This window comes from Phasianus colchicus, chromosome 33, assembly GCF_987193195.1.
Source record: "Phasianus colchicus chromosome 33, bPhaCol1.hap1.1, whole genome shotgun sequence".
NCBI classification, from domain to species: Eukaryota; Metazoa; Chordata; class Aves; order Galliformes; family Phasianidae; genus Phasianus; species Phasianus colchicus.
The window spans coordinates 298,042-323,867 of record NC_143468.1 but is presented as its reverse complement, the minus strand read 5'-3'; the positions used below and the strand labels follow the sequence as shown (position 1 = coordinate 323,867).

The 25,826-nt window shown below is 43.0% G+C and overlaps 1 protein-coding gene across 1 annotated transcript; it reads left to right on the top strand.

Annotated features, from left to right (window-relative positions):
* The first annotated feature begins 65 nt into the window (after nucleotides 1-65).
* Nucleotides 66-20,414, top strand: LOC149913905 (E3 SUMO-protein ligase RanBP2-like). Its single transcript, XM_090128546.1, is given in 26 exon segments — nucleotides 66-253; nucleotides 1,324-1,391; nucleotides 1,875-1,986; nucleotides 2,654-2,806; nucleotides 3,457-3,687; nucleotides 4,067-4,212; nucleotides 4,500-4,692; nucleotides 5,280-5,370; nucleotides 6,124-6,184; nucleotides 6,186-6,331; nucleotides 6,844-7,022; nucleotides 7,112-7,288; nucleotides 7,705-7,863; nucleotides 8,238-8,375; nucleotides 8,454-8,591; nucleotides 8,800-8,979; nucleotides 9,066-9,149; nucleotides 9,640-9,778; nucleotides 9,952-10,049; nucleotides 11,039-12,275; nucleotides 13,612-14,629; nucleotides 15,553-15,730; nucleotides 16,157-16,725; nucleotides 17,157-17,271; nucleotides 18,658-19,157; nucleotides 19,665-20,414. Coding segments are annotated over 21 exon segments (4,002 nt in total). The 5' UTR covers nucleotides 66-178; the 3' UTR covers nucleotides 13,809-14,629; nucleotides 15,553-15,730; nucleotides 16,157-16,725; nucleotides 17,157-17,271; nucleotides 18,658-19,157; nucleotides 19,665-20,414.
* Nucleotides 20,415-25,826: the final 5,412 nt, after the last annotated feature.

The window sequence follows — 25,826 nt, the reverse complement described above, 5'->3', positions numbered from 1 at the left end:
AGCGCGAACCGGCCGCTCGGCGCCGCGCATGCGCCGCCCCGCCCCGCGCTGTGACGTCGCGCGTCGCCGCGGTCGGCAGGGAGGGCGTTCCGCCGCGTGCGGCGGGGAGCTCCCTTAGCGGCGCGCGAGTGCCGGCCTTCCGCCGCTCCCTCCCTCTCGCTCGCTCTCTCTCCCGGCCATGGCACGGCGCACGAGTCCCGAGGTGGAGCGGTACGTCGCCTCCGTGCAGGCCGCCGCCTCCTCTCCCAGAGCGGTGAGTGCTGCGGCCCGGCCGGCGCCGCCGGCGGCGCTCCCTCGGCCTTCCCCGGGCCGCGGTGGGGGCCGCTCCCCGCCCGCCCCGTCCCTCCGCCCCTCCCGCGGGTGCCGGGCCCGAGGGCGGGCTCCTCCGGCGGGGAGTCGAAGCCGAGGGAGGCTGCCGGCGGGCGGGCGCGGAGTCGCCTCCTCGGAAACGCGGTTCGCCGCAGCTGCGCGCCTCGGAAAGCCGCTGAGCCCTCGGCGGCTTCGGAAGGAGCCCGGCGGCGGGGCGGAGTTCGGCTCCCTCCCGTTCCGTGGGCACGGTCCCCGGGCTTCCGGCCTTCCCTCTCTCGAGGAGCCGGAATAGGGAACGCGTGCCGTTCGGCTTTGGGCTCGTTTGGCCGCTGTGCGGCTGCTGTTGCCGTGGGTGCGACGGCGTTGTGAAACGCCGGCAGGAAGAGAGGGAGAGGCGGGGGGAAATAGCTCTGCTGCCTGCGTTGGTGGCTGGGCAGCCGGGTGATCCCCTGCTCTCTGGAACGACTGGCTGTGGAGCGCGGTCGGTGATGGAAGTAGCTGCTGGTCTTCCTGTTGCGTTGATTTTGGAGAGGAGGGTTGTGCGAGGCTGCCGGCGTTTCTTTTGAAATTCCTTTCCAGCCCCGTTTACGAGGAGGCGGGGCAGGCGAGAGAGGAAGGTGACAGAAGCATGGACAGGAGGAGCTTGATTTGTGGCATTTGTTTTCTTCTGCAACGTGGATAGGTTGCAAGAGAAACAGCTTGTATGTAGCTGACCCCATTCTCCTCTCTTTAGTCGGAAGTGTGCTTGTGAAAAGTAACAAGTGTGAGGACTTGCTTTGCTACTAACCTCAGTTTCGCTTTGGTAGCCTTTGCCAGTTACTGGGAAGAAATGTTATTTTCTTACTCCTGTGTCTTTCAAAAACAAAGCCCAGAGTACAAGGAGTGAACTGGAGCTGATAGCTGTGAAGACACTTTCGGAAGTGTTATGCACCCCTGGAAAGAAGGGTCTCCCTACTCAATTACTTCAAAAGTACTGTATATTTAAAATGTACCTTTTGGTTTTTTTTTCTTCAGAGGTCGTTAAGAGGATTCTTTTTTGCTAAGCTGTACTTTGAGATAAAAGAATACGAACTTGCTAAGAGGTAATAAACGTTACGTATGTTGTTCTGTTCTTTAAAGTGTGATGGGAAAGCTAAATGAAGTAGAGTGGAGAAATGAAGACCGTTGTCATGCTGTTTTAAGGTAGCAGCAAATGGGAAATGTGGTGCCATTTAAATCTTCCTAAAACGGCAACTTAAAGCATGGGTAGTTACGTGGTGCTGTAAAAACCCATCCGGTAGAAATGTCTTTTATGCCATCGTGCTACGTCCTTCTTACAGTTCCTGTGAGCTACTGCTTTATTTAATGAAGGCCAGTGCTTGCAGGCAAATATGCAACATCTGTACGTGTAGCAATAATGTTGTGCCTTACTTGAAGATCTAGATCAAGCCCCTTGAACTAAATACAGCTAACTGTCCTGTGTGACAGATTAAAGTCCCACGTTAGCTGCAAGGTGTGGGGGGACTTGTAATACTGAGGAATACTGATCCTTCTGGTTTTTCTTTCTTTATTTATTTACTCTGTAGATACACATCTATTTATCTCAGTGTCCGAGAGAGAGATCCCAAAGCGCACAGGTTTCTGGGACAGATCTACGAGGCTCAGGATAACACGGAAAAAGCTTTTGGGTGTTACAAGGTAAGATAGTCTTCTTCCCGCTGCCCTTTGGACTAAGAATCTTTGAGCCCTGTAGAATTCTGCAGTAGGCTGCTGCTGAAAGACTGGGCTGAGAGTGTTTTTCAGTTGCATTGTTTGTTTTCTTGTTAGCGGTGGGCTTTTTGTTTGTTTGTTTCCTCAGAGGTAGAGGGAATGGGGCAAATACAGTTCCGATTAGGTAAGCATATAAATGTGAACTTCACAGTCTGTGTTTCATTGTTCGGGCACCGGGGAGGGAGAGGATACACACAAAAGTCTTGTTGCCAGCACAGTGACTGAGTGCCATCAGCCTTTGTGACTTAATTCTGTTTTCCGGAAGCCTCCGTATTAGGTTAGGCTAGAGATACCCCTGGTCTGGCTGTCTGAGTAGAGCAGCAGCGGGTGGTAGAGGAGCTGGTTTTGACATTGTTTCTCTTACGGTGTTCTGAATTCCAGCAGTTGTCTGGGTGTTACAAACCAATGGTGGCCTTCTTGAAAGGGAGGCTTTTCTTAAAGTAGTGAGAAAGTATTTATTGATAGTTCTAATTTGACTTGCTGGGTCTGTTTAATGGGGGACATGTTTGACATGTTTTCTTTCTTGTTCTACGTGGACTGCAAGATCAAGTTACTAGTAACCTTTTTTCTTATGTGTATGCATGGGGAAAACCAGCGTTCTGTGGAGCTGAATCCAATGCAGAAAGATCTTGTACTGAAGATTGCAGAGTTACTATGCAGTAACGACATCGCTGATGGAAGAGCAGAGTACTGGGTTGAGAAAGCTGCCAGGCTCTTCCCTGGGAATCCTGCTGCTTACAGATTGAAGGTAAATTCCAGCTTCTGATCTCTGTTCTGTGCCTAGAAGAAACTTTAGTTGCGTCAAGCGATGGGAAAACCATGGTAGTAATATTATCCAAGAGGTCAAGATTAGATAGGTTAAGTATTGTCTCTATTACATGACTACACTGCTTTCTAGTTTTTTTTAATTTGAGTTGAAAACTGTCAAGTGTAGGAGATGCTGTTATTCCCTAATACTGTGTAAATGCTTTCAGTCATACAATCTCACTTTTGTACAGGTGTTAGTTTTCTGGAGCACAACTGCAATGAAATCAAAGTCTTGAGAGGCTTGTGCTTTGGGATTTTTTGTGTGGTTATGTTATTTTATTTTTTTAGACAAGCTGTTCTGTATTGATGTGTGGCATCTTTGAACCAGGTGGTTTGACAGTCTTAACTTAGCATCTAACTTAGCATCTACAAGATGCAAACTCTAAAGCTTTGGGTTTTGTGTGTTTTGTTTTTTTTTTTCCCTCACTTCTAAAATGTTTGTCAAACTCTCTGTAGCACCTACCAGCTTTCCAGAGCAGTTTGAGTAACGTAGCCTGTAACGTGGCAATGAGAAAACAGTCAGGTAACATAGTTACTGAAGAGGCTCTCGTAGAGAATGAAATTTTAACGTGTTGCCTTCATATGTGATAGGAGCAGTTACTGGAGCGTAAAGGCGAAGATGGCTGGAATCAGCTCTTTGATATGACTCAAACCGAGCTCTATGCGAGACCAGACGATCCCTACCTTAACATCAGACTGGTTGCTCTCTACCGTTCAAATAATGGATTAAGAGATGCTGTGCTTCATTGTCAGGAGGCGGAGAAGAAAATACCTGTAGACTCCAGCTTGGAGTGGTGTTTGTGCGTCATAAAGACATTTGAGGTATTTAATCATGTTTTGATCCTGTCATAATCTCCCATGTCCTTGAAACTGGTGTTATTCTCTTAGTATCGTTACAATGGCAGCTAATTCTCAAGTGGCTTAACTCCTTTAAATGTAATGTCTGTGGAAACAATGATTTATTTAGGATTTTCTTAAGCCTTAAAGAGTTGTTTAGTTTCTAGCTGAGGTATTAAGTTAGATACAGCAGCTCCATCAGGGAGGGAATTGCTGAGGCAAATAGTTCCTGGAACATTGCTGCTGAAGAATACGTTAACATCTCACCTGGGAAACTGGATTATGTAGCAAGAAGTTCTGGAGAAACTCTTGCCTTCATAGAAGGATGGCGGTTCCTCATTCTGTGATGAACTTTATTCTTTAGGAATATCTTGAATCAGTACGAGACTTGGAGGCTGATAAAAATAATTGGAGAGCTGTCAAGAAGGGTCATCTGCTGGCCTATTCTAGCTTGGTTAAAATGACGCTTGCTTCTAGAGATGTTTGAGAAAGCAGAGGGGCCCTTGAAAGGTACTCTTTTAACTGTTCTGCTTATTTAAAAAAAGAAAAAAAAAAGAAAAAAAATGAATATTTTTTCTGGGTCACCGAACTTCTAGCAGGCATCATTTTCAGTGAGTAGCTGTTTTATGGATGGAAGAGGAGTTCCTCTGTACTAACTGCAAAGAGCAAATGTTGCTAGGCTTGATCCGCAAGCTGTGTCTGAGCTAAAGGCCTCAGAGAAGACTCAGTGATAGGGGTCTAGTATAAATCCTGGGAGACCAGGACTTGGTTGAAAATGAATCTTTTCTATGTTCCAGTTTTGATCGTGTGCTTCACTCTGTGAAGCCGTGTGCGAATGGACCTGATGAGCTGTCTCGTACCTTCCTTGAAATGAAAGGACACTTCTACATGCACGCTGGAACTTTCCTGCTGAAAACGGCCCAGAACAACGAGGCACAATGGAGAGATGCATGTGAACTCGCAGCATTGTGTTATCTGAGAAGTTTCCACGTAAGTCACTCTTCAGATTGTGCCTGTAATTGTTGCAGTTCTTGAATGCTCTCACTGTACGCGCACTGAACGCCTGCATTCCAAAAACTAACTACTGTTTTTGAGGCTGTCTCCTGGCCAAATCTTACCCTTCCATACTTGTTTAAAAGATTTCAAGTAGTGTGAAGAAAATCTCATCTGTTTCACTTGTCAGAAGTAAAGTGACTAAGGGCTAATGAGTGTGTTTCCTATAGGCTATTCCCTTCTCTGTAATGCAGCTAAAATAACTAATATTAAGGTTAGTGGTATGGGGGGGAGGGGAATGACCTGAGTAGCTCTCACATACTAATTGCATAAGCAGCAGAGCTTGATCAAGCTTAATTCTTTGCTTTATGGAATAAAATCAGCTTTCCCTTTTGCACAAGTTCTTGGGTTCAAAACATCGCTTTCTCTTGTGCGCTCTTACAGCTATTTGCAATTGTTCAGTTACTCACCTTGTGTCCTTTTCAGGAAAGAAACAAGCTTGTTTCCTAACTTTTAAGACTAAATGAGGGTGAGTTGTTTTTTGTTGAGAAGAAGCTGTAGCAGTTCTTTTCTTTCTTTGCCAGATTCCTAAACCAAAGTCAAAACTAATAAGAGGAGATTGTGCTGGGCAAGATGCGCTGGAAATGTTGGCCTGTGACCGAAAAAGCCAGTCTGGTAATAAAAACTAAGCATTATAAATGTTCCATAGTTCCATTTTATGAGCAGTTAATGTCAGAGTTAATGGCTTGTTAAAGAGCACACTTGGCGTCTTGGAACATGCTATCAAACGTTCTGTATTTTGGCTACGTATGAAATACAAAAAAGCGGTTTGATCCTGACACGTAATGGGCTTTTTCTTTTTATTTCCAGGACATTAAGATAGAATTTAACTTTCAGTGTCTCCGAGCCTGCTGGTTTCTGCCTACTAATATACTATTTGTAAGCATTGCTAGTCCCAAGTATAAAAGAAAATATTGCTCCTTTCCTGTCGCTTTTGTTCCCTTCTTTGTTCCAACAGGTTTGGTGCATTTTTTTTTTTCATTTTTTTGATGAAGCCGAGGTAGTTGTTTTCAGTCTTCATTATCCTGTGGGCTCTAGGTGAAAACGAAGAAAACACCGAGCATCAGGCTGAATTGTTCCTGAATAGAGGAGACTGACAGCTACTTATTTTGAAGACAATTGCAGTGTCATTGTAATAAAAATACACAGTAATTCTGGAGAACTGGATTTGAAAATGCCTTGGGACTGCTGTCAGCCCATATGCTAAAAGGGTGACTTAATTATAGGGAGAGTGTAAGTTAGAAATTTGTAAATATCATAAGGGGAAGTCTGGATTCCCAGCCTAAAGCAGCAGGAACAACCCACTGCATCAAATATTGTTGTCCTTGTTTAAGTTGAGTGTTCTTATGTGACATTACGTTTTTCTAGGTCATATGTTGCTGAACTTAAGCCACAGCAAGGAAGACTTCTTGAAAGAGATTGTGGAAACTTGCAAACAGAAGTGGTTTATTTACATTGTTTGAAAGCCTGTTTGGGAGTGGAGCTTCTAAAGAGAGGTCTTTTCTCGGCACAGATGATATGGGAGATGTCAGTCCCCAAGCACCAGAGCAGGGAGAACTGAGTAAATATGATATTGGTAAGAGATGCTACTTAAACTCAACATAAGCATGACTCTGTATTAGAGGTTCCTCTACAAGTGCTTCATTTGCCACAAAAGACAATGTCTGTAATAGCTGCTCGTGGTTGCCCTACTCAGAGGGTGCTTTGCAAGAAGTTTCACTTTCAGCTGTAGCTGAAGGGCAGTATCATCATGCCAGGTTCTGAAGAATTTCTCACATACTTCTTGCTTCCACACTGTTGTCTTCTGGTCTGTTCTGACTCATTTCCAATTGAAGCTGGAAAGTGCTTGTATGCTGATGAGTGCTGATAGGAAGGCCCACATTGTTATGTGTAATCTATGAACACAGGTGACAGGCATGAAAATGAAATAATTCCAGGATGAATTGTGAACTAATGATATCTTCCCATTTTTTAGGCTTAACTTGATGATGAAGTCTGGCTTTGAATTCGAGTGTAACAGGAGTAGAATGATACCTTTCCTAACGAGGACGCAGATCCTAGCTTCTTGCAACCCTTGTTTTTGCATAGGTGCTGTTCAGATGCACAGTGGTAGTCTCCAGCACCTTGCATGGCTTGGCTTGCAGTGGAATTCCATGTCAGTGTTATTCCCACTGCGCAGATCATTACAACAACTTTTCCACTTGCCCCAAGAGACATCGAGACTGGAAACAGATGCTCCTGAGTCCATTTGCCTGTTGGACCTTGAAGTAAGCAAGCTTCCTAAGTTCTTAAATGCATTTAAATGCCTGTTTTTTGCTACCTAATACCTTCTGTTTGTTTATTTTCACCAAAACAGGTTTTTTTACTCGGGATGGTGTTCACTAGCAACTTAGAACTGCAAGAGAAGTTTAATACTCAGCGTGGCACACATCAACCTCTGTTCTTACCGTTGCTGCTGTGCAAACAGTTCTGTACTGAGAAGCAAAGATCCTGGTGGGATGCTGTTTGTGCTCTTATGCAGAAAAAAAACAACGTAAGGCTGCTTCAGTTTGGAAATATTGGAACCAACCTTCTAGATGGCTTCTGGATTGATTCCCATAGGTTGTGTAAAACTAGTTCCTTTTGTTTGACATTGTATAATCAATGAAAATTATATAAAGGAATATTATATAATTTAATAATATTAAGATGTTATAATAATGAAATAAGCAAGAGAGTTAGGCACAGCGAGACAAAGAGAATAAATAGGAGGCTTACCTGGGTCATGGGCTTGCTCAGGAAACTCCAGTGGAGTGGATCTTCCGGGGAGAGAGAGAGAGAGAGAGAGAGAGAGAGAGAGAGAAAAATTCTTGGAACTTGTCAAGAAAACAACTGCATCAGGGAAGAATAAGTATGAATAACACTCTACTTAAATTTTCTGTGATAGTTTGAATTTCTCTTCTTCAACAGGGCGTTAGCCTTAACTCCCACGACCAGAAAGAATATATTGGAAGAAGCGTCTACTACTGGAAGAAAACTTTGCTTAGCTTGAGAACTATCAAAAAGCACAGAAGTATTCCTGAACCTGCATATCCTCTCTTCAGACATTTCCATAGTGTGGACATCCAGGTACTGAGGGATTATTCAAAGATGAGAGTAAGAGGGGTTGTATGTCACAGGCTTACATATGAATTGTTAGCTGGTTGGTTTGTTTTTTGTTTCGGTTGGCTTTGTGTGTTGATGGGTGGTGGTTGGTTTTGTTTTTTTTGGTTTTTTTTGTCGCTGTACTGCTAATACTCAGATTTGGTAGTATCTTTCTGTTGAACTTCTGAGTTTTAAAACACTCTGATTGGAAGATACTGAACTGCCTTAATACCACCTCCTATTTGACTACTGTATGGGAACTGCTGAGTCACTACAACTACTTACTAGATGCTTACAGTCACTGGCTGTTCCAAGTGTCCTCACTGTGTCATGTGACTTGTCTTTTGCTTTGGTTGTAGGTCTTCCAGGTTGCAGCCTATGAAGAAGAGGCACGTGTAGTTTTTGCAATGCTGGATGCAGCTGAAGGCAAAACTGATGATGCTTTATTAGCGTTTGAAGCTATTAAGAATGTGGTTTCGTACTGGAATCTTGCCACTGTAAGTTTGTAAATTGCATTACCTTTTCTATTACTTACGTTCCGACCGATTATTCCTAATCCATATGCTGTTACTTAGCTTTACCAAAGAAAGGCAGAAGAGGTTGAGAGTGATGATACGTTACCAGAAGAACGCAAAGCCTATCTTGTTAAAAGAAAGCATTACCTGATGAAGATCATTGACGAAAGCTCCTCTGACCCGTCAGTAGCTGACAAAGTAAGTAAAAGAATTAATGCTTGTGTGAGTTGTCGTCTTACGTTAATGTTAACAGATATAGGGCTTTCCTGGGGGAACAAAAACAACAAAAAACACCCAGAATTTCTGTGCAGAAAGCCTTGCAAACTGTTCAGCCGTAGATCAGAGCACAGCCTCTTGCTCTGAGGAAGAATTGCGATCATGACTTGCATTTCAAATACATTTCTAGCTGCTGGTATCTGTTAAAGCTGTAACGGAAATGCTGAATGCAGTGATCCAGGAGCTTGGAGAGAATGGTGAAGAGGGAAGTCTTGCCTCCAGAAATATCTCACCAGCTGCACACGTGGAAGTAAAATATTCAATTCCATCACCTAAGAAGTTCTCTTTCTTGCCAACAAATACCTACCAGGTATATTAGCCGGTTACTCTTCTAGGGAAGTGTTACATTTGTATAAAAAAATCCAAGTTCAATTAGTTTTTTTCTTTTCTTTCCAGTTTTCTCCTAAGACTCTCTCTCAGTGGGCAGAAGATCACAAGTCCTTACTTCAAAAGCTGTGTCAGCACGTGGAAGCTTTAACGGTAAGCAACTTGAGTCACTATATTCGATGCAGAATGGTTGATCTTTTTGTTCTGGTAAGTACTTTGTGACCCAAGCATTGAACTTCCCTTACCAGGCTACCTCTTAAAACTCAGTGAAGAGAACTGCTATAAACATCTGCTTAAAGTGAGTTCAAGAGTAAAACTTTGTTGCCTACAAACTCTGATTTGGTACTCAGATATGGGAAGTAATCCTGAGGATTGTGCATGCAGAAAGTTGTGCTTTCTTCAGCTTAGCTACTGTCATCTTTGTTCTGGGTTTATTTCTAGCTTCAGGGAACAGTCTCAGTTTCATAAAGCATGGGAAGATCATAGATTATTGCAGCACTTAACTCATCTTTTTTGTGTGTGTGTCTCAGACCTTGAACATGCTTTTAAATAGCAGAGGAGCGTAGGGATCATTCCTTAGGTTTTCTCCAAATACCGATGTAATACGTTTACATGCTCTTAATTGAAACACTGTCTTTAATAGAATGAAATACGGGAAATGAAACGTAATAGTTCCAGTGTAAATGTATCATCTCACTGCTGGCCTGCTGGAAGCTATGAAACAGATACAGTGTCAGATGGTTATCGGAGAGCACAAAATCTTCATGAAGCTCCTTTAAGGGGTAAGTTGATGCTGAATTTTTAATTGAACACTTAGCTAAACGGAGTAAGATTTCTGAAAATGTTTCTGCAGTGTTCTGAGATGAATGAGTAAAACTGGTCCCCTGGGAAAGTTCACTCAAGTCAGTAATCACAAAAACTGGATATAAGCTCCTTTCTTGGTGTTCCTTTTCAGTTGCTACCTCTGGCCCATCTGTTCACTGTAGCCAGTCACCTGCTTGTAACTCGCAGTATCTTCAAAGAACTGCTGCAACCAGTGTAACACCAACAAAGGTGAGGACGTACGAATCCGCTCAAGCCATTTCTACTGATGTGTTGAACTGGTTTTGATTCTGTGTGTAGCAGGATATAACTGCGATTCCCTAGAGAGCATTTACTAAACTTGAGGTCTGCTGGAGACAGGCAGAAAGTTCCGTAATCAGCTAAGCTTTGGGATATTGGGTTTGGGAGAAACAGCCAGCAAAGCATGTTTTTAGCCTGCTAACATATGTCCTCTGCTCATTGTCTGCAATGTTCTTTTCTCCAAAATAGTATGGGGGCTTGATTTTTTTTTTTTTTTTTTTAAATACTAAAGAAAAATGAGTCTATTCAGCTTATGCTTCTCCCCAGTCTGTGTTTTCAGATACCACTCAAGTTTTGAACGTATGATTTTAGTTTAAACTGATTAGAGTTGAAATGTAATTTTACGGTACGCTTTGCTATTAAGAGTACATGTTGCATGGGCTTTAGCACCCTAATCCCTTTTCCTCCTTTTCCACAAGGAAGTAACGGTGCTTTTTCTTTAGGCACTGTCACGGAATTAACTAGATCAGTTTATGCCCGTGACAGGGGGCAGTAGGCCCCTGCCCCCCCCCACCCCCCACCTGGGCCCACAAAATGGGAAGGAAGGGGGAAAAGGAAAAAAAAAAACAGCGGCAACGATCTATGGAGGTAAACTTATTTTACTAACTATGATATCGGAATACAAAATAATACAATATAATACAATCTAGTTGAAATTGAGACTAATAAATCAAATAAGATATGAGAGAGAGTTCCCAAGACCGAGTCAAACCTGAAAAAGCTTGGAACGGATAGGAAAGCACCTCCAGCACCCACTGCCAGGCAGTAAGAGACAGCCCCCCCCCCGGAAGGGTCAGATCCCATGACTTCCGTAATGTATAGGGATAGGTACGTAGAATTAGAGCATTAACACTTCCAGTACATGATGTTTTGATGTGGAATATTGAAAATCAAATAAGCAAAAACCAAAACCATGACAGGCACCTGTCTGTGGCATGGATGGACTTGCACCTCAGCAGCGTAGATATGCTCATCAACAAGCAATCCGCACACCACCTCTGCGAAACACTTGTGCTGCTGTGTTTCCTCAAGACACGTATGGTGCACCTTTGCATTTTGATGCTCCATCTGCTGGAATCATTTCGCCTCGTGGTGGTGATGATCGCTACAACTACAGCCTTCCACAGGCAAGCACAAATCCACCACTGCCTGAACCAGGCTATTTCACAAAACGTGTGGTTTTAAAACCTCTAGAATCCAGTGTTAGTGCCGCACAGGACAAATTAGGATCTGCCTTTGCTAAAAAGGGAGGCCAGTGGAACTGTGACATCTGTTTAGTAAGAAATGAACTCACTGCCCCAAAATGTGTTACTTGCCAGAATACAAGCAAAACTAATTCAGAAATATCTCTACAAGAATTTTCCTTGAAATTTGAAGGGAAAACACCAGCATGTACCTCTCAGAATCTTGCAGATGGTGAAGCAAAGCCTGCAGAGGAAGGATGTAATTTTTCAATGTGGATGCCTCTAGGTGGATTTAAATTTGGTATACAGGAGTCCAGTAAAAATACCGCTAAGAAAGATGATCCATCCAAAGAGTGTACAACTGACTTGACAAACATGGATGAAAAAGACAAAAACGAACTGCCTTCAAGTAGTGGAGTTACATTCCAGTCTGAAGAAACAGCAGACAGGGACAAGAGTGAGCACACCCGTGAGAAAGGCACGTTGGTAACATCTCATGTTTCTCATACGAATGCAGCCAAAGCATCTCCTTGTGGTAACAACGCTGTAGCTGTGCTGGAGGAAGCTACCAGGGAGAGAAGCGACCTCGGCCATGGTGGTGATGCTTCTGATGCCACCGTAGAAGCTTTAGAGGTATCAAGCACCTCTGAAACGCCAGCAAAAACGGAGGTTTCTGCTCCAAAGTTTGTATTTAGATCTGAATCTGTCAGGAGCGTTTTCAGTAACAAAGAGACATTCCCGTTTGGGAATACTTCAGCCCCCGGCTCCCTCTTTGGATTCAGCTTGAATCGTCCAAGAAAGAGAGATGAAGGAACTTCAGCATCTCGGAAAGCAGAGCAGGAAAAAGCGGGAGTAGCTGAACCACCCAAAAGCTGTAGTGCTGCTCAGAAACCTTGGGAGAGCGAGGCATCACAGCCGGCTCCTTCGGCACAGGGTGGGCCCTCCAACTTCTCGTTCAAAATCTTGGAGAAAGGTGAGTGTTAATTGAACCAGTAATTTATTCAAGTGTGCAGCTCATTAGTCAATCACTTGTTAATGCTGGTCATTGTGTATTACTTCTTCTGTCTTAATAGTATGTCGTTTCTTTCAGTTCTAATGCACGTCTGTGAATCTTCAAATCCTAGACTTTCAACTTGAGTAAATATGAAATTGTAGTTCTTCGCACGTAAGAACAGAAGCATGCCTTATGCAGGACTCAGTGCAAGTCTGTAGTGAGAAAGGGAGTTGCGGGTAGGATTTTGGAATCTGTCCGAGGCGTCAGAGTTGATCTTAGTGTTGCTTTTTTTGTAGGGAAGGAGTTTGGTACTGCTAGAACCAGGAGATGCTAATATTGTTTAAACAACGAGGCGTTGTTTAAAATGTCAGGGTGAAGTGCTGACAGTGCATTTTTTGTGTTGAGCTGGCAGTTATTGTGTTCAAGGCCTCGCTCTGACTGGTAACCTACAAGAACAGCAGTTGTGCTTAAGCTTCAACTCGAATTATCCCTTCAACTAGGAGGCATCCTCCTTGTCTGCTTCCATTCCTTTCCAGTAACTTCATATCTGTCGCTTGAGCCTTTGTTTGTCGTGGTTTTTCTTCTTGTACTTCCCAGAAGTGTTGTGAAATAAGCTCTATTCAGTCTCTGGTTAATATCATCTGGAGTTCCAAATGCTCAAAGTTCATCGGTAGCACGCGCTGCTGCTGACTGCTTTCCGTTTCTTACTTTCTTTTTCAGTCCTTGGTTTTGCTTTTCCTCTGTAGATGATACCCATATGGCTCTTCTCTGTGGTTGTATTTTGTTTGGTGTATGGCCATCAATAATTCTTCTAACAATATGAAAATGCTGACCTGTTCTTGGTCTGTGACTTGAATTTCAAAAGGAAAGTGTATAGTGCTACTAGAACCAACAGACAACATTTACAATATGTTTACAATATTTAAATTGAGAAAAACTGTCATCTTCCATTTGGCCAGTCACTCTTTCTGAGGCTGTGAGTGTCTGTGTACTAATAAAAGGTGGCATGTATTGAGCTTCCAGAAATATAAGTAAATGTCAAAGGAAGCTAGTATTTGTAGTGGCAGTTGCAAGATTGAAGTCTTCATTATTGCATGGAGGTTCTTTGATAGCAGCAGAAAACCCAAGTATGACGGACTTACAGTTCCTTGGTTATCCTGAATGAGTGTCTTTTTACATAATGATGTTATTTCAATAGCTCTACATTTAAGATGTTCTGAGTATCGTTAGGTTACTTTATAATGTATGTGCCAAAAATGATCACGGTATTTAGCTGTCTTAACAGCTGTTTTCCACTAATTTTTGTGCTTTGCAGCAGGCCCCCCAGTCAAACGTGAATGTGTTACTGCTTGGGAAACTAAATCTTCTGAGCAGAAGGCTAAAGGAGAAACTCCACAGGTCCCTTCTACGTCTGTCTGTGGCTTTAGTAGCAGTGCGGAGGATGCCAGTCCAGAAGGCTCTCAGAAAGAAGTAAAAACTCAAAGTACGAGTCAAGTCTTTACGAAAGTTTAGGCAATAAATTTGCAGTATTATTCTTAGACTATTTTCACTTAGTGAGAAATAAAGCGTCCGGCAGATTAAAAACTACTTGGCTTGTTTGACTGTGTCTCAAGTCTGTTCTGGCACTGGAACTATGGTACTACTAAGAACTTAAGTTTCTCCGGGAGAGAAAGGAAACAGCTTTGCCTCCTAAAGTAGAAACAGCTTTGGCTAGTAGAATTCCTCCTAGCAGGTATGTAAGAGTTAAGTGATTTCAGAGCAGTTTCCAAGGGAAATGGTGCTTGTTTTGGAATCGTACTGCTTCAAAGGTACTTCAGTCTCTTGTTGAGTCAAAGCTGTGTGTGTTTTAAGAGTGATGAAGAATGTCTGAAACCTTCCAACAACAATTCTTGTTTGTTTTTTTGTTTTTCCCCAGTTGTTCACTTCCCTTAATCCCTGTTAGTTAGCTGTTCTGAAACATTAGTAGCACTATAGGAAAGTTGGAGACTGAGAACTTACTATCATGTTTTTACTGTACTGCTGTTGTAAATAAATGAAGAAATTTATCAATTTCTGGGAGGGAGGGAGGGGAGAGAGAAAATGTGGCTTTTTTGGAGGGAGTCGTTATTCTTAGTGTCCAGACTTAATGTAGTTTGAAGTTTGTATCTTAGGCTCTTATGGCTTATTTGCTTACTGTTTTATTAATCGTACCGACTCAGTCTCTACAAGTAAGGAAGAATTACATACTCCATCAACCAGTGAAGCAACAGCAACAGTATTTGTGCAGTCAGCTGCCAGCAGCGGAGAAGCAGAATCCACAGAAACTGCTCGCGTGTCAGAGAATTTACCAGGAGGTGGTGACACAGCTTTTTAGGAAGTAGAACAACTTGCTTGAAGAAGCCTGATGTAGCTTTGTAAGGCTTAACTCAGTTGTTCATGTCTGGATTTCGTGTTTAACCTTAGTATGCCTAATAAGAGGAGAAGCTTGCAATGACTGTAGTCTTCTAGTTTGGCTTCCTGTAAAGAATAGAACTTAATTGCAGGTTAGTATAATGACTAAGCAAGACTGATAGAGCACAAAAAAACAGTATGTAGTGTCCTTTAATTGGAACAGTTAATCTGATGAAGTCTGCAAAATGTTGTCTTCCTCTTTCTGCAATATCTTGTCTGCCTTTCCTCATCCGTTAATCATATTATGACGTCTGTTGTTTTCTTTCTTGTCTTGCCTTGCCTGCTCTTTTTCTCCTTCAGAAATGCTTGTCTGTCACATGTTTCTCCAGTTCTTTCAAGCTTTTCTTTAACTGTGGAAGATGTGTTAATTGAAGGATGTTAAAAGGCAGTAATGTGCACATATAAAGTGAGGAGGATACGCAGCTGTGAGGCCTCCATTTATTATTTTCAGTTGATTCTTATTCTGATCAAATGCCAGTATTAAGTTACTTAGCAGCCTTCATAAGGGGAACACCTGGAATGCTAACAGTGCTGGGTTATCACTCAGCACATCATTCAGCAGACCTGAAATTTCACTGGGAAATATGCCGGCACGCTTGATAGCTTAAAAATGAATTTCAAAGGCTGAAATCTGTTGGGCTCTCTCCTTTTGAGAAGGCAGGGCTGTTCGGTCACTTCAGTGCATGATGAGTATAGAGCTGTGGGTACAAAGCCACTGAAGAAAGGAAAACATCGAATGATTTTGGATTATGATGTCAGAATTGTAACAGTGTTGTTGGTGACAACAACTTCTGGGGAAATCACGCATTACTGTGCTGTGTTTTAGGTGGAGGTAGTCTGGAGAAGAAGATGAAGGAATTCCCTTCAAAGAGAGGGCGAAATTTTACAGTTGGGCCAGAGATGCTGCTCAGTGGAAGGAGCGCGGTGTTGGAGAGCTCAGGGTCCTCTTCCATACACAGAAGAAGTGTTACAGGATCCTTATGAGAAGGGACCAAGTTCTTGAGGTGTGTGCAAAGCATGTCATCGCTAAAGAAATGAACTTAGTGCCCTCTGAAACATCAAACAGTGTTTTAATTTGGACAGCTACAGGTGATGCTGGTTAGTCGGTTGAGTGGTTTTTACAGTTCTTTTCAGTATCTTCTGTAGTTTGTTTGGCTTTGTTTTACCCTGGAGATTATACAGAACAAAAGCTGCTGATCTCTGGCTGCAGTGACTACAGCTAAGGAAATCTCGGATTTGTTTTTAGATGGTGAAGTGAAAGTAGAGCAATTTGGGGTTAGAGCTAAAGTTCAAGAACTGGCTAATTCTTTTGAGAGGAGATTTGGAGAATGCCAGCAAAGCTTGTCAGAGCTGCAGAAGGGCCACCTCTCTCTGGCAGCGGAGCTGTCAAAGGACACCAACCCTGTTGTTGTGTATTTTGTTTCTGCCAGTGACGAACCTGTAGGACACACAACCACGGAGCTGCTTTCAAATATTGTCCCTCGAACAGCTGAAAATTTCAGGGCCTTGTGCACAAGGGAGAAAGGCTTGTGGGTTCAAGAATACCACATTTCACAGAATAGTTAGTGACTTCGATGTCAGGTAAGCTTAATGTGAAGGCTTTTCATTGAGAGAAAAAACCCATCTGGGCTGCAGCACTCCATGAATCCTGCCTGAAAGTGGGCTTTTCCAGTTCTTGAATGTGGTTAGAGTAGCCGAAATCAGCAGGGCTGCAGTCAGCAGCGATGCCTCAAGCTTTCCCGACACTTCTAGAGACCATCGCATTTTATTCTTGGAAAGCTATGACTTCAGGGGAATGCCACAGACTTGCATGTTAGACTTCGTTTCGTTCATACCTGTTATCTGCCTGATCACTTCTCTTTGGCAGCTGTTTGATCTGTAGGCTCTTCAGAGCCGGGTGTCAGCCTTTGGCAGCAGCAGGAGGCGGAGCTCCCGACGTATTGCAGGCAGCGTTTGCGCTGCTCAGGGCCTTGGCTGCAGCGTGCGTGCAGAGAACAGCGTGAGTGTTTGGCATGGCTGTGCAGCAGAGAATATGAAACGGTAGTTTTCTCACTTCCTCAGTGCCTCCCAGCACAGGACTCTGTGGTAGATCAGAAATCGGTGTGCGTGTTGGATTTGCTGTTTAGCAAGTGCATTCTCCTGCTGTATCTCTGTGTGTCTTTGTATTCTACTGTACTTTGACTGCAGGAGTTTTCTCGCAGGAGGGTCAGGGCCATCCAAACTCAGTTCTGTTGTGCTTTGAGTATGGAGCTCTTTCAAGCCTTGATTCTAGGCCTAGTGGAGTAGAAGCCAACACTGTGTGAACAACAGTTGAAAAGTGTCCTTTTCTAGAAGAGGAGCAAGGTGATGTAATTCTAGCGATTCAGTTGCAGGCTTCTTTTAACTTTGTGTAGCATGGCATTTTACATCCTGTTACTATGTTTCCTACAGGTGAGTTCGTTATTGGTTGCGTTACTAAAGCTATGAACAACCACTGGAAGTGCTTCTGCTGTGATATCTGCCAACAAGTATTGGCAGGAGTTGGATTCGTCAAGAATGACGGCAGGTGGGTCTTCACCCTTCCTTCTATCACTGATAATGATGAAAATGGAATGAAAGTTGGGAGGGATGTAGAGGTTATGGTTCCTAAGGCTTTCCTGCTGAGATGGAGTAACCAAAGTGTCTTTTATGAGAAAAAGGTCTAAGAATGCATCACAAAACTGAGAGTGGATATCTTAAAATGTGTGCATAAAATATTAACTACTTGTCTACTTCGACACCGGATTTCCTGTCAAGTGTGTTTTGTACCTAGTGATGTTTCAAGATCAGTAGGATACACTGTGGTAGACACTTAAAAACAAATCAGATGCAGAAGTTTTGTCATTTTTAAATAGATTTTTATTTTCCCAACAGGGGTTCCCCAATTTGAGTCCAGTTTATCACCTTTTTCACTAATAAATGCGCTCATTTCAGTGGGATCCTTCACGGTTTTTTTTTTTTTTTAGGTAAACTGTGTAGCCATTGATTTCATGCTTTTAATGCAATAGACGTGGTTATGTAGAGAGTTAGGGCCCGTTTTGCCATCCAGCTTCCAATCTAAATTTCTGAAGAGTCTGAGGGTAAAGCATGGGAGTGGGGCGGGATGAAAGACTGCAATTTGCAGCACAGGGTGGTACCATAGGAAATAGGAAATCTGGGTGCAAACTTGCTTATAGCAGCAAAATGATTGACATTATTTTTCTAATACAAAGGGCAGAAAATTGGTTGTCTTTGGCTGCTTCAGTCATTATCTTGCCTATGTTCTTTGCTGTTGAGTTGCACAAAGTGTGTTTTTCTTTTCAGATTTCCTTCATCTCGTTTCATCAGCTTCTGCAGCTGCAGAATACATAGCTGCATGTTTTTACATCCCCCAGTGATGCATGGATGAGGGGGCATTGTAGGATACAACACACGTTACTAGTTGTTTGCTTTTTAGTACAAAGGAAGCTATCATTTCATTATCATGGCAGAGGCTGATTTGAAGAACAACCTGTAGTGTTGTCAGCGGTATTGTCAGCTTATATTTTTCTTTCTCTGATGTTTGATATCACGGGGAAAATGCAGAGGAGTGCATTTTTCTTTCCTTCAATTACATTTAAGTAAATCTAAAAGAAGCCTGTGCTAAGAGAGCCAGAATGTAAGCCAGGCATGACTACAGCTTTCTAACCTGTTTGAGACAAGCTCCGTAGCTATTTTCATACAGATTTGATGCATCCTACTTAGCAGGCTTTTCTCAGAATCAATCAAGCTTGTTTAAAAAAAATAATCATATTGAACTGTCGTATTTGATGCTGCTAAAGACATAGTATAAATCCTGTTACTGAAACAAGTGCTAAAAATTAAATGATCTCTACAGAAGCTCTGAAGTTGAAATTGTTCTATTCATGCTCTCAATTAATGAATTTTTGAACAGGAAGGAACTCACTGCTGATGCTCACAAACCAAAGAGAGAATAATTACATGGTTTACCTGCCGTGACAAAATGGGCGTCCCCATCTGTGGAGCACATAGAAGACCAGTTGAAGGACGTGTGGTGAACGCTATGGGCAAACAGTGGCACGTGGAGGTAAGCATCAGCTGACACGTTGTCTTTCACAAGTGTAAAGGTTAACGTACTTACCTGGAATATCGCTGATCAGCTTCCATGAAAGGGTTAGAAAAGTGTGCAGCAGTGATCAGCAAATGCATCTCCTAATCCCATTTTCAACCTTGATGTGCCTGATCTTCCACTGAGAAGAGACCTCTGCCTGCGGAGCTAAAATCAGGAGATGTCCCAGGAAGCATTGCGAGGTCCTTGCAGAAGAAAATGTCACCAAGTGAGAAGCAGGATATATGGAAAGGCAGTAAAGTTCTGTGACAAACGTAGTGCTAGTGGGCATTATAACATTTCTGTGGCTTCCAGTTACTTGCCACGTAAGTATCTGTAAAGCAGTTTAGGTGACAGTTCATATTTCAAGTCTCTGTACAAGATTTACTTCTTTATCTTCCATTTAAGTTATAAAGATAAGCAGTCTAGTCCTTTTGTTGTGAAAATATCCTGTAGCATGTACTTTCTTCACAAGATGCAGTGGTGCTGAAAATGTAATCTTTGTCATTAATAACGTATCAGAATCACTTCAGTGCATTTTTTTTTGTAACTTTTGGGTTGAAATGTTAAAGACAGTAAAAGGAATGTTATTTTAGTGATCTAAAAGTACAAAACAATAGTTGTAATTCTTATTTTCACGATAGCTGGGCTAATCAGAATCTAGTTGCTCTTCAAGCTTAGTGTTGCTTATGTTGAGCTGTTTCAAGCTTTTACAGATGTTTAAATGAGAGCAGCTAATGACACCCAGTTTTCCCCAAGAACATAAAGACGACTTGCCACTCAGGAGTAGTGGTTTAACACAAAGCTTTTGAATGGCGTGGTCTTCCTTACAGCTGCAGTTCTAAGATGACCGTGTGTTAAGATCAGCTGCATCAAGCAGCTCTTTCATCCGGTTGCTGAAGACTAACAAAGACTAAATTTGTCAGAGGACAGCACCTAGCATTTAAAGAAGAGGTATATGTAGTTGTACCGTTTCCCTCCAGACTCCCTTGACTGTGCAGTCCAGCACCATAATGGATAGACCTTTATTCTTTGGAAGCCAGGTGCAAGGTGTTGTGTACACATCTCTGCTTGGATAAATAAAGGAGGATTACATTTGGGAATTCTGCAAATTTGCAGGTGGATCCTAAATTTGTCAGCGATGAAGGGCAGGTGATTGAAATATGCTGGCATCCCTGCAGACAATAAATGCCATGACATGATTAGCAACAGTATTGCAGTCAGGATAGAGCAAGAACATACACCAGGGAAGAGTTGTGTGTTGAGTGGATGTACAGATGTTCAGCTGGATGTTTACTAAAAATGTGTATGTGACTCTTCGTTGCTGGATTTCAAATGCTCAGATGTTCAGGATTAGGGAAGCAGCAAAATAAAACCATATTTGTAGAGGGTGGAGCAGATGTAAAGAAATATTTTCATTTTTAATATCATGAAGACATTTGTAATTAGATGACGCAAGATTCAATTGGAAACCCAAATCAGACTTGCCATCCTTCTCCTTTTATTTCATTTTAAATAAAACAGGAAAGCTATTGAGATACATTTGAGAAATTACCGTCAATAAAATCATTGCTTGAAAACTTTGTTGTTTCTCCTTCCTCTTCAGCTGTTTTGTTCCCCCTGCAGTCATGTGATTGAAGGAGATGGTAAGCAGTTCTCTAGCTGTTTTCTTAGCTTAGTTACGTTTTGATGAAAGTTCTTTCTAAAAGTGGAAGGAAGGTCCTTTGTTGAATCCCTCACTGCTCCCATTAGACCGCAAAGAGGCATTCTCTCTATCAGACATCAGGATAGATGTGATTAGTCAGAGGCCAAATGGGAAGAAGACCTTACAGCAGCTGTCTTGTGATGATGGAAGATGAAACAGGAGCTAAAGAGAAACCTTTTAGTAGTAACCAAAGGCCAGAGATGCTGGGAGATGCAGAGGAGGCTTCCTGCCCCGCCGGCTTTAAAAAGGGACACATACCGCTGTGAGGATGACCACATAGGCATCTCCCCAAATGAACTTAGGGATCCATGACCCAGATTTGTAAAATATTTAGATACTGAACAATTTAGGTGGGCTTTGTGAGGGATTATTTTTTATTAAGTGCCTAGCTTCTATTGTTTCAGTTTGGTTCTTGGAGATATTCACCTATCTGTCACAGGCACCTGTCTTTTGAAAACAGAGGCTGGTGATAATTGCACAAAACCAGGAAGGGATTGTACCTGGAAAGATCTGTCCTGCAAAGGCTTAAGTGCAAGTGTCTTAATTTTGAGGAGGAGAGAGGCCCACACATCATCCACTGTGGGGCAGAGAAAGAGCCCTGGTATGCACCAGGTACGTTACAGGTACAGGGACCCGTATGTCTTAAGGAGATGTCCTCCATTTGGGTGAAGGAGCGAGGGTGCTCCCCCAGAGGGTGGATCCACAGCTATAGGCTGTGTGATGCAGATCGGTGTGGGAGCACAACCCTTGAGAGCAGGGTCCCACTTGGGGAGGTATCTCTGAGGTGAAATCTTGCAAGGCACCCTGAGATTGAGGCTATAATGCACTCGGGAATGTAAGCTTTGTAATACTTTGGAGAAATCATCGCAACAAAAATGCGCTGGGGGGCATTTGCAGTTAGCTGCCAGGAAGGGGCCTGGTAGGATCATGTAACGAGTAAATGTCCAAACTGGTTTTTCATTGTTGTTATCTTTGTGATTGTTAAGTGTTTCTGTTATAAAATTATTGCTTGTGGAATTCCATTTACAATACAAGTGCTCTTGTTGCTGGGAGACATTGGTTATAGCTCGTGCCCAGGGAATTTGGTGTTCTTGTGCCCTGGGGAAGTAGGCAGACTCCATTACCCAGCAACGAGACTTTATAAGCGGCTGCTATCTAGTGTGAATGCTAACCTTTGGATCCCAGGTGTGAGTGGTGTGAACGTGGGAATCGAGTTTAGTTGGATATTTGTTTAACCCTGTATTTGTTATCAGAGCCTTGACCTGTAGTACTGCCCAGGAATTACAGTGGAATAGAGGAAACTGGCATTTTGGTTGGCGTTGTGGACTGGGGTTTAAAGAGGAGTATGTATTTGGTCACAGTAACTTACTAGCTATAAGGTGTGGACTTTGGGGAACAATAAAGAATCAATGAAATTTAGTATGGAGGAACACAGGGAAAGGAAGTTCCCAGGCAAATTCCACCTGAGATATTGCTGGAGAGCCTGGGGGCCCCGTGAGCAAGAAAACTTTAATTAAAAATTGTAATCAGTGGTGGTTGGAAGGCGATGACCATTTAGCAGTTAATATTGTTTTTGCGAAGGCAGGAGATGAGATGCTGGGAGCGAATAGCCTTCATCTGCAGAGACCTGGGAAACTTGATATCCCAGTGTTAGCACGGGAAGCCTTAGGAAGGGAGGAGCTGAGAGCAGGGCTCTAGGACCCAGAGATCTCTTCAGGAAGAGCTGAAGGGGGAGAGCTGGAAGAGCCCAGGAGGGTTCTGCCCCCGTTGAACGGGAAAGCAGTTAGTGCAAAAAGAGGTGCTGGATTTGGTAACAGATGCAGTAACAGTCAAGGGTAGAGAAGATTAAGCTGAGGAAGGAATTGCAGCAAAGTGTGGAATTTGTAGTAACTGGAGCATCTAATTGGGTGTTAAATACTCCAGTGAGTGGTGAATTTGTAACCGTAAGGGAAGACACTGGCAAAAGTGAGGAGGTTTACTTTCTTAAGCCTTGACAACTTAGTGTAGGTAAACAGGTAGGGATACACAAATGTTTGTAGGTGCCAAATTCACCAAAGCCTTTACTAGGGCGAGATTTATTAGAACAACTGGAATCTTGAAATCAAGTTGAAAGGAAAATTGGAATGTAAGGTACAAGAAGAACAGTTAATGGAGGTGCTTAGTTTAGCATTGATCACTACCCCTGCTGGGACCAGGATCCCAGACAAAGGAAGTGATCAAGTCTATCCTGGGGTGTGGGTAGTAGAGACCCCAGGAAGAGCTAAGAATGCAGCACCACTAGCAATCGGAATAAAGCAGGGAGCTCGGCCGGTTCGGATTAAACTGTACCCCCTCAAATTCGGAGATGGGAAAGGAATCCAGCCAATAATTGACAGTTTTCAGAAATTCGGGTTGTTACTGGAGTGTGAGCACAAGATTTAAGGGCCATCAATAGAATAGTGTAGGATTTATACCCATTGGTAGCATACCCATACACGCTGCTTCCAAAATTATCAGGTGAATTGGCATGGTTTGCCGTTCTGGACCTAGAAGATGCCATTTTTTGTCCACCATTGAGTCCAGAGAATCAGCTCATGTTTACCTTTGAGTGGGAGAATCCTGATTCAGGAAGAACAACACAACTTACATGCACAGCACTTTTCCAGAGGTTAAAACAAACAAACAAACAAACAAAGTCCCACTCTTTTCAGGAACCAACTTGCCAAAGACTGGAGCAATGGGTACGGCCCCAGGACAAGGAACCCTGTCACAGCACATGGATGACCTTCTGATAGCTACCACAACAAAGGAGGTATGCATAGCTTTCTCGGACTTGATGGCTATTGAGTTTCTCCACAGAAAGCCCAGATGGTGTGGCCACAAGTAACCTATTTGGGTTACGAAATTGCTGCTGGATTCCAAACCCTAGAGAACTACAAGGAAGGAAGCGATTTGCCAGACTGTGGAACCTCAAGCAGCAAAGGCGCTCCGGACTTTCCTAGGGATGACGAGGTGGTGTTGCATATGGATATACAACTATGGAATACTGGTAAAAACTCTCTATGCCCTTTTTAAATCCTATCCAGAGGTCCTCATTCAGGTTGAGGAGGGCAAAGCAGACTAAGGTTTACCTGTGGCAATTAGACACAGACTCTGTTGTTCGTGCAGAACAAAAACTTTTATTGTGTACAGTGAACTTGAACAATATGCTCTTGGTCAAGTGTCTTATGAATTGTGACCCTTTTGCTGCATGCGGCAGTGCTGGATCTTCCATCCTGCCCTGAAGGAGATGGCACTAGAGCTGGGCTCGTCCCTCTTGTGCCATCCTGTGGCACACAGGCCACTCACCTCTGTCAGCCACCTCAGGTTTGCCACTGGTCAGCTTGACCTTGATAGCATCTGCTCACTCCTGGACGCCTCGTGATCACGTCGAGAGGCTCGGTCTGGCACAGATAGTTACAATCTTTCGGCTTTCTCCCTTCATTCTGCTGAACTTGTTTACATCTCCCAAGGTCTTTTGCTAATCAGAGCAAGAATGTCCTTCTTTTCTCCCGGCAATACACAGAGTAAAGGAAGCAAAATACAGGACCTGGATAAACTAATCGAGGGGGCTTGGAGAGCATTCAGAAACAGAGGACACAGAGGTGCAGGCTTCAAAACAAGATAATAGTTCCCACCTCACTATTACGGGCCATAATCATGGCTGAGCACAGGAAAACTCACTGGGGAACCGAGACCCTGTATAAATACTTGAGCCAACGGGTTGTGGCTTGGAATTTATACACCACCACTAAGCAGGTAACACAGCAATGTGAGATCTGTTTACAGAGTAATCCTAGAACAGGCCCCAGGGTGCCCTGGGACAAACAGGGAAGGGAATTTATCCTGGGCAACAATGGTGAATTGATTTCCCTGAACTCCCAAGAAAAGGGGGGTATAGGTATATGCTGGTATTAACAGACACCTCTTCAGGTTGGCCAGAGGCTTTTCCCTTGCAGGACCAACAAGGTGCAGGGAGTAACTAAAGTACTGTTACAAGAGATAATTCCAGGATTTGGGGTTCCAGAACATATCATATCATATCATATCCAGCGATCAAGGTGAAAGAGCAAGCTTGTGGAGCTACACGTGAGTTAAGAAGACATCTCAACCCCAGTGGAATATTAAGAAGACTGGACCATTGGAGCTAAGGATTAAGAGACAGTAAGTTTAGAATGTGTTTATAGATTGCACTTGCTTTAGCCTGGCGTGAAATCACCTATTCAAATATCACTAGCGGTTAGCCTAAAGCTCCTTGATTGTTGGATATGTACAGCCTTACCAAGAGATGGAGGAATGGAAATCCCTCAGTGTGGGATTCCCTCCACCAATTGGACACTATGGGAGGAGCAGGAAGTAGGTGTAGGTGTGCAAATAAAATCACGACAATAGGAAAAAGGACCTAAATTCAGTATACAACTATTGACAGGCCTCAATGTGAGACCCTTCCTGAGAACTAGAAAGGACATTATGAGGAGGATACTTAGTGCTTCAATGGAACAGCGCCTCCTCCAGGGATACTGAGAACCTCTTGGAAAAGGGTGAAGCAGGTAATAACCCCCATATAGACAGGCCCTCTGGGTTCCGTAGTTTTATTGGATGTTTTTTTCCTAGACTAGGAGTAAGTGAATCAGAAAAGGCAATTATCAATATAGCAGCTACACTAGAGAATATCATGAACTCAGCTATGGACACTAGACTTGGACTGCAGACAGAGGTATCCTCTCTTAGTCAAGTAGTATTGCAGAAAGGAATGGCTCTTGATCTCCTGACAGCCAAAGAAGTAGGGGTGTACGCTATAATTAATCAAAACTGATGGAACTCAAAGAAAAGAAACAGATGTGCACACTAAACTATGGGAATAAATTCAGGTGATCCACCAAGTTATTTTGGATAACACCTCATTTGGATTTACAGAACTGTGGAGCAGATTAACCAGTTGGTTACCGAGCTTTGCCTGGCTAAAGCAACTCTTCAAGGCTTGTGTAGTCTTACTCTTTCTTGGAATATTCGTATGTGTTGTTACATTGTTTCTTGAGTATGTTTAATGGAAACAGCGTAAGATACACTAAAAGTTGGAAAGCGGGGCGTTCTTCATAAATCCTGAGGTGAGAATGGTGTCATCTAGCGACGTGACAATTGCAAGATTGTAGAAAAGGGGGGAATTGATGTGGGACTATTTCTTTAGAATTGTTTTGGAATTATGTACTAGGTAAGGAGGTGTAGAGCAGAAAAAGTGACGCAGATGTGGGGAAGTCTCTGGACTCTCAGG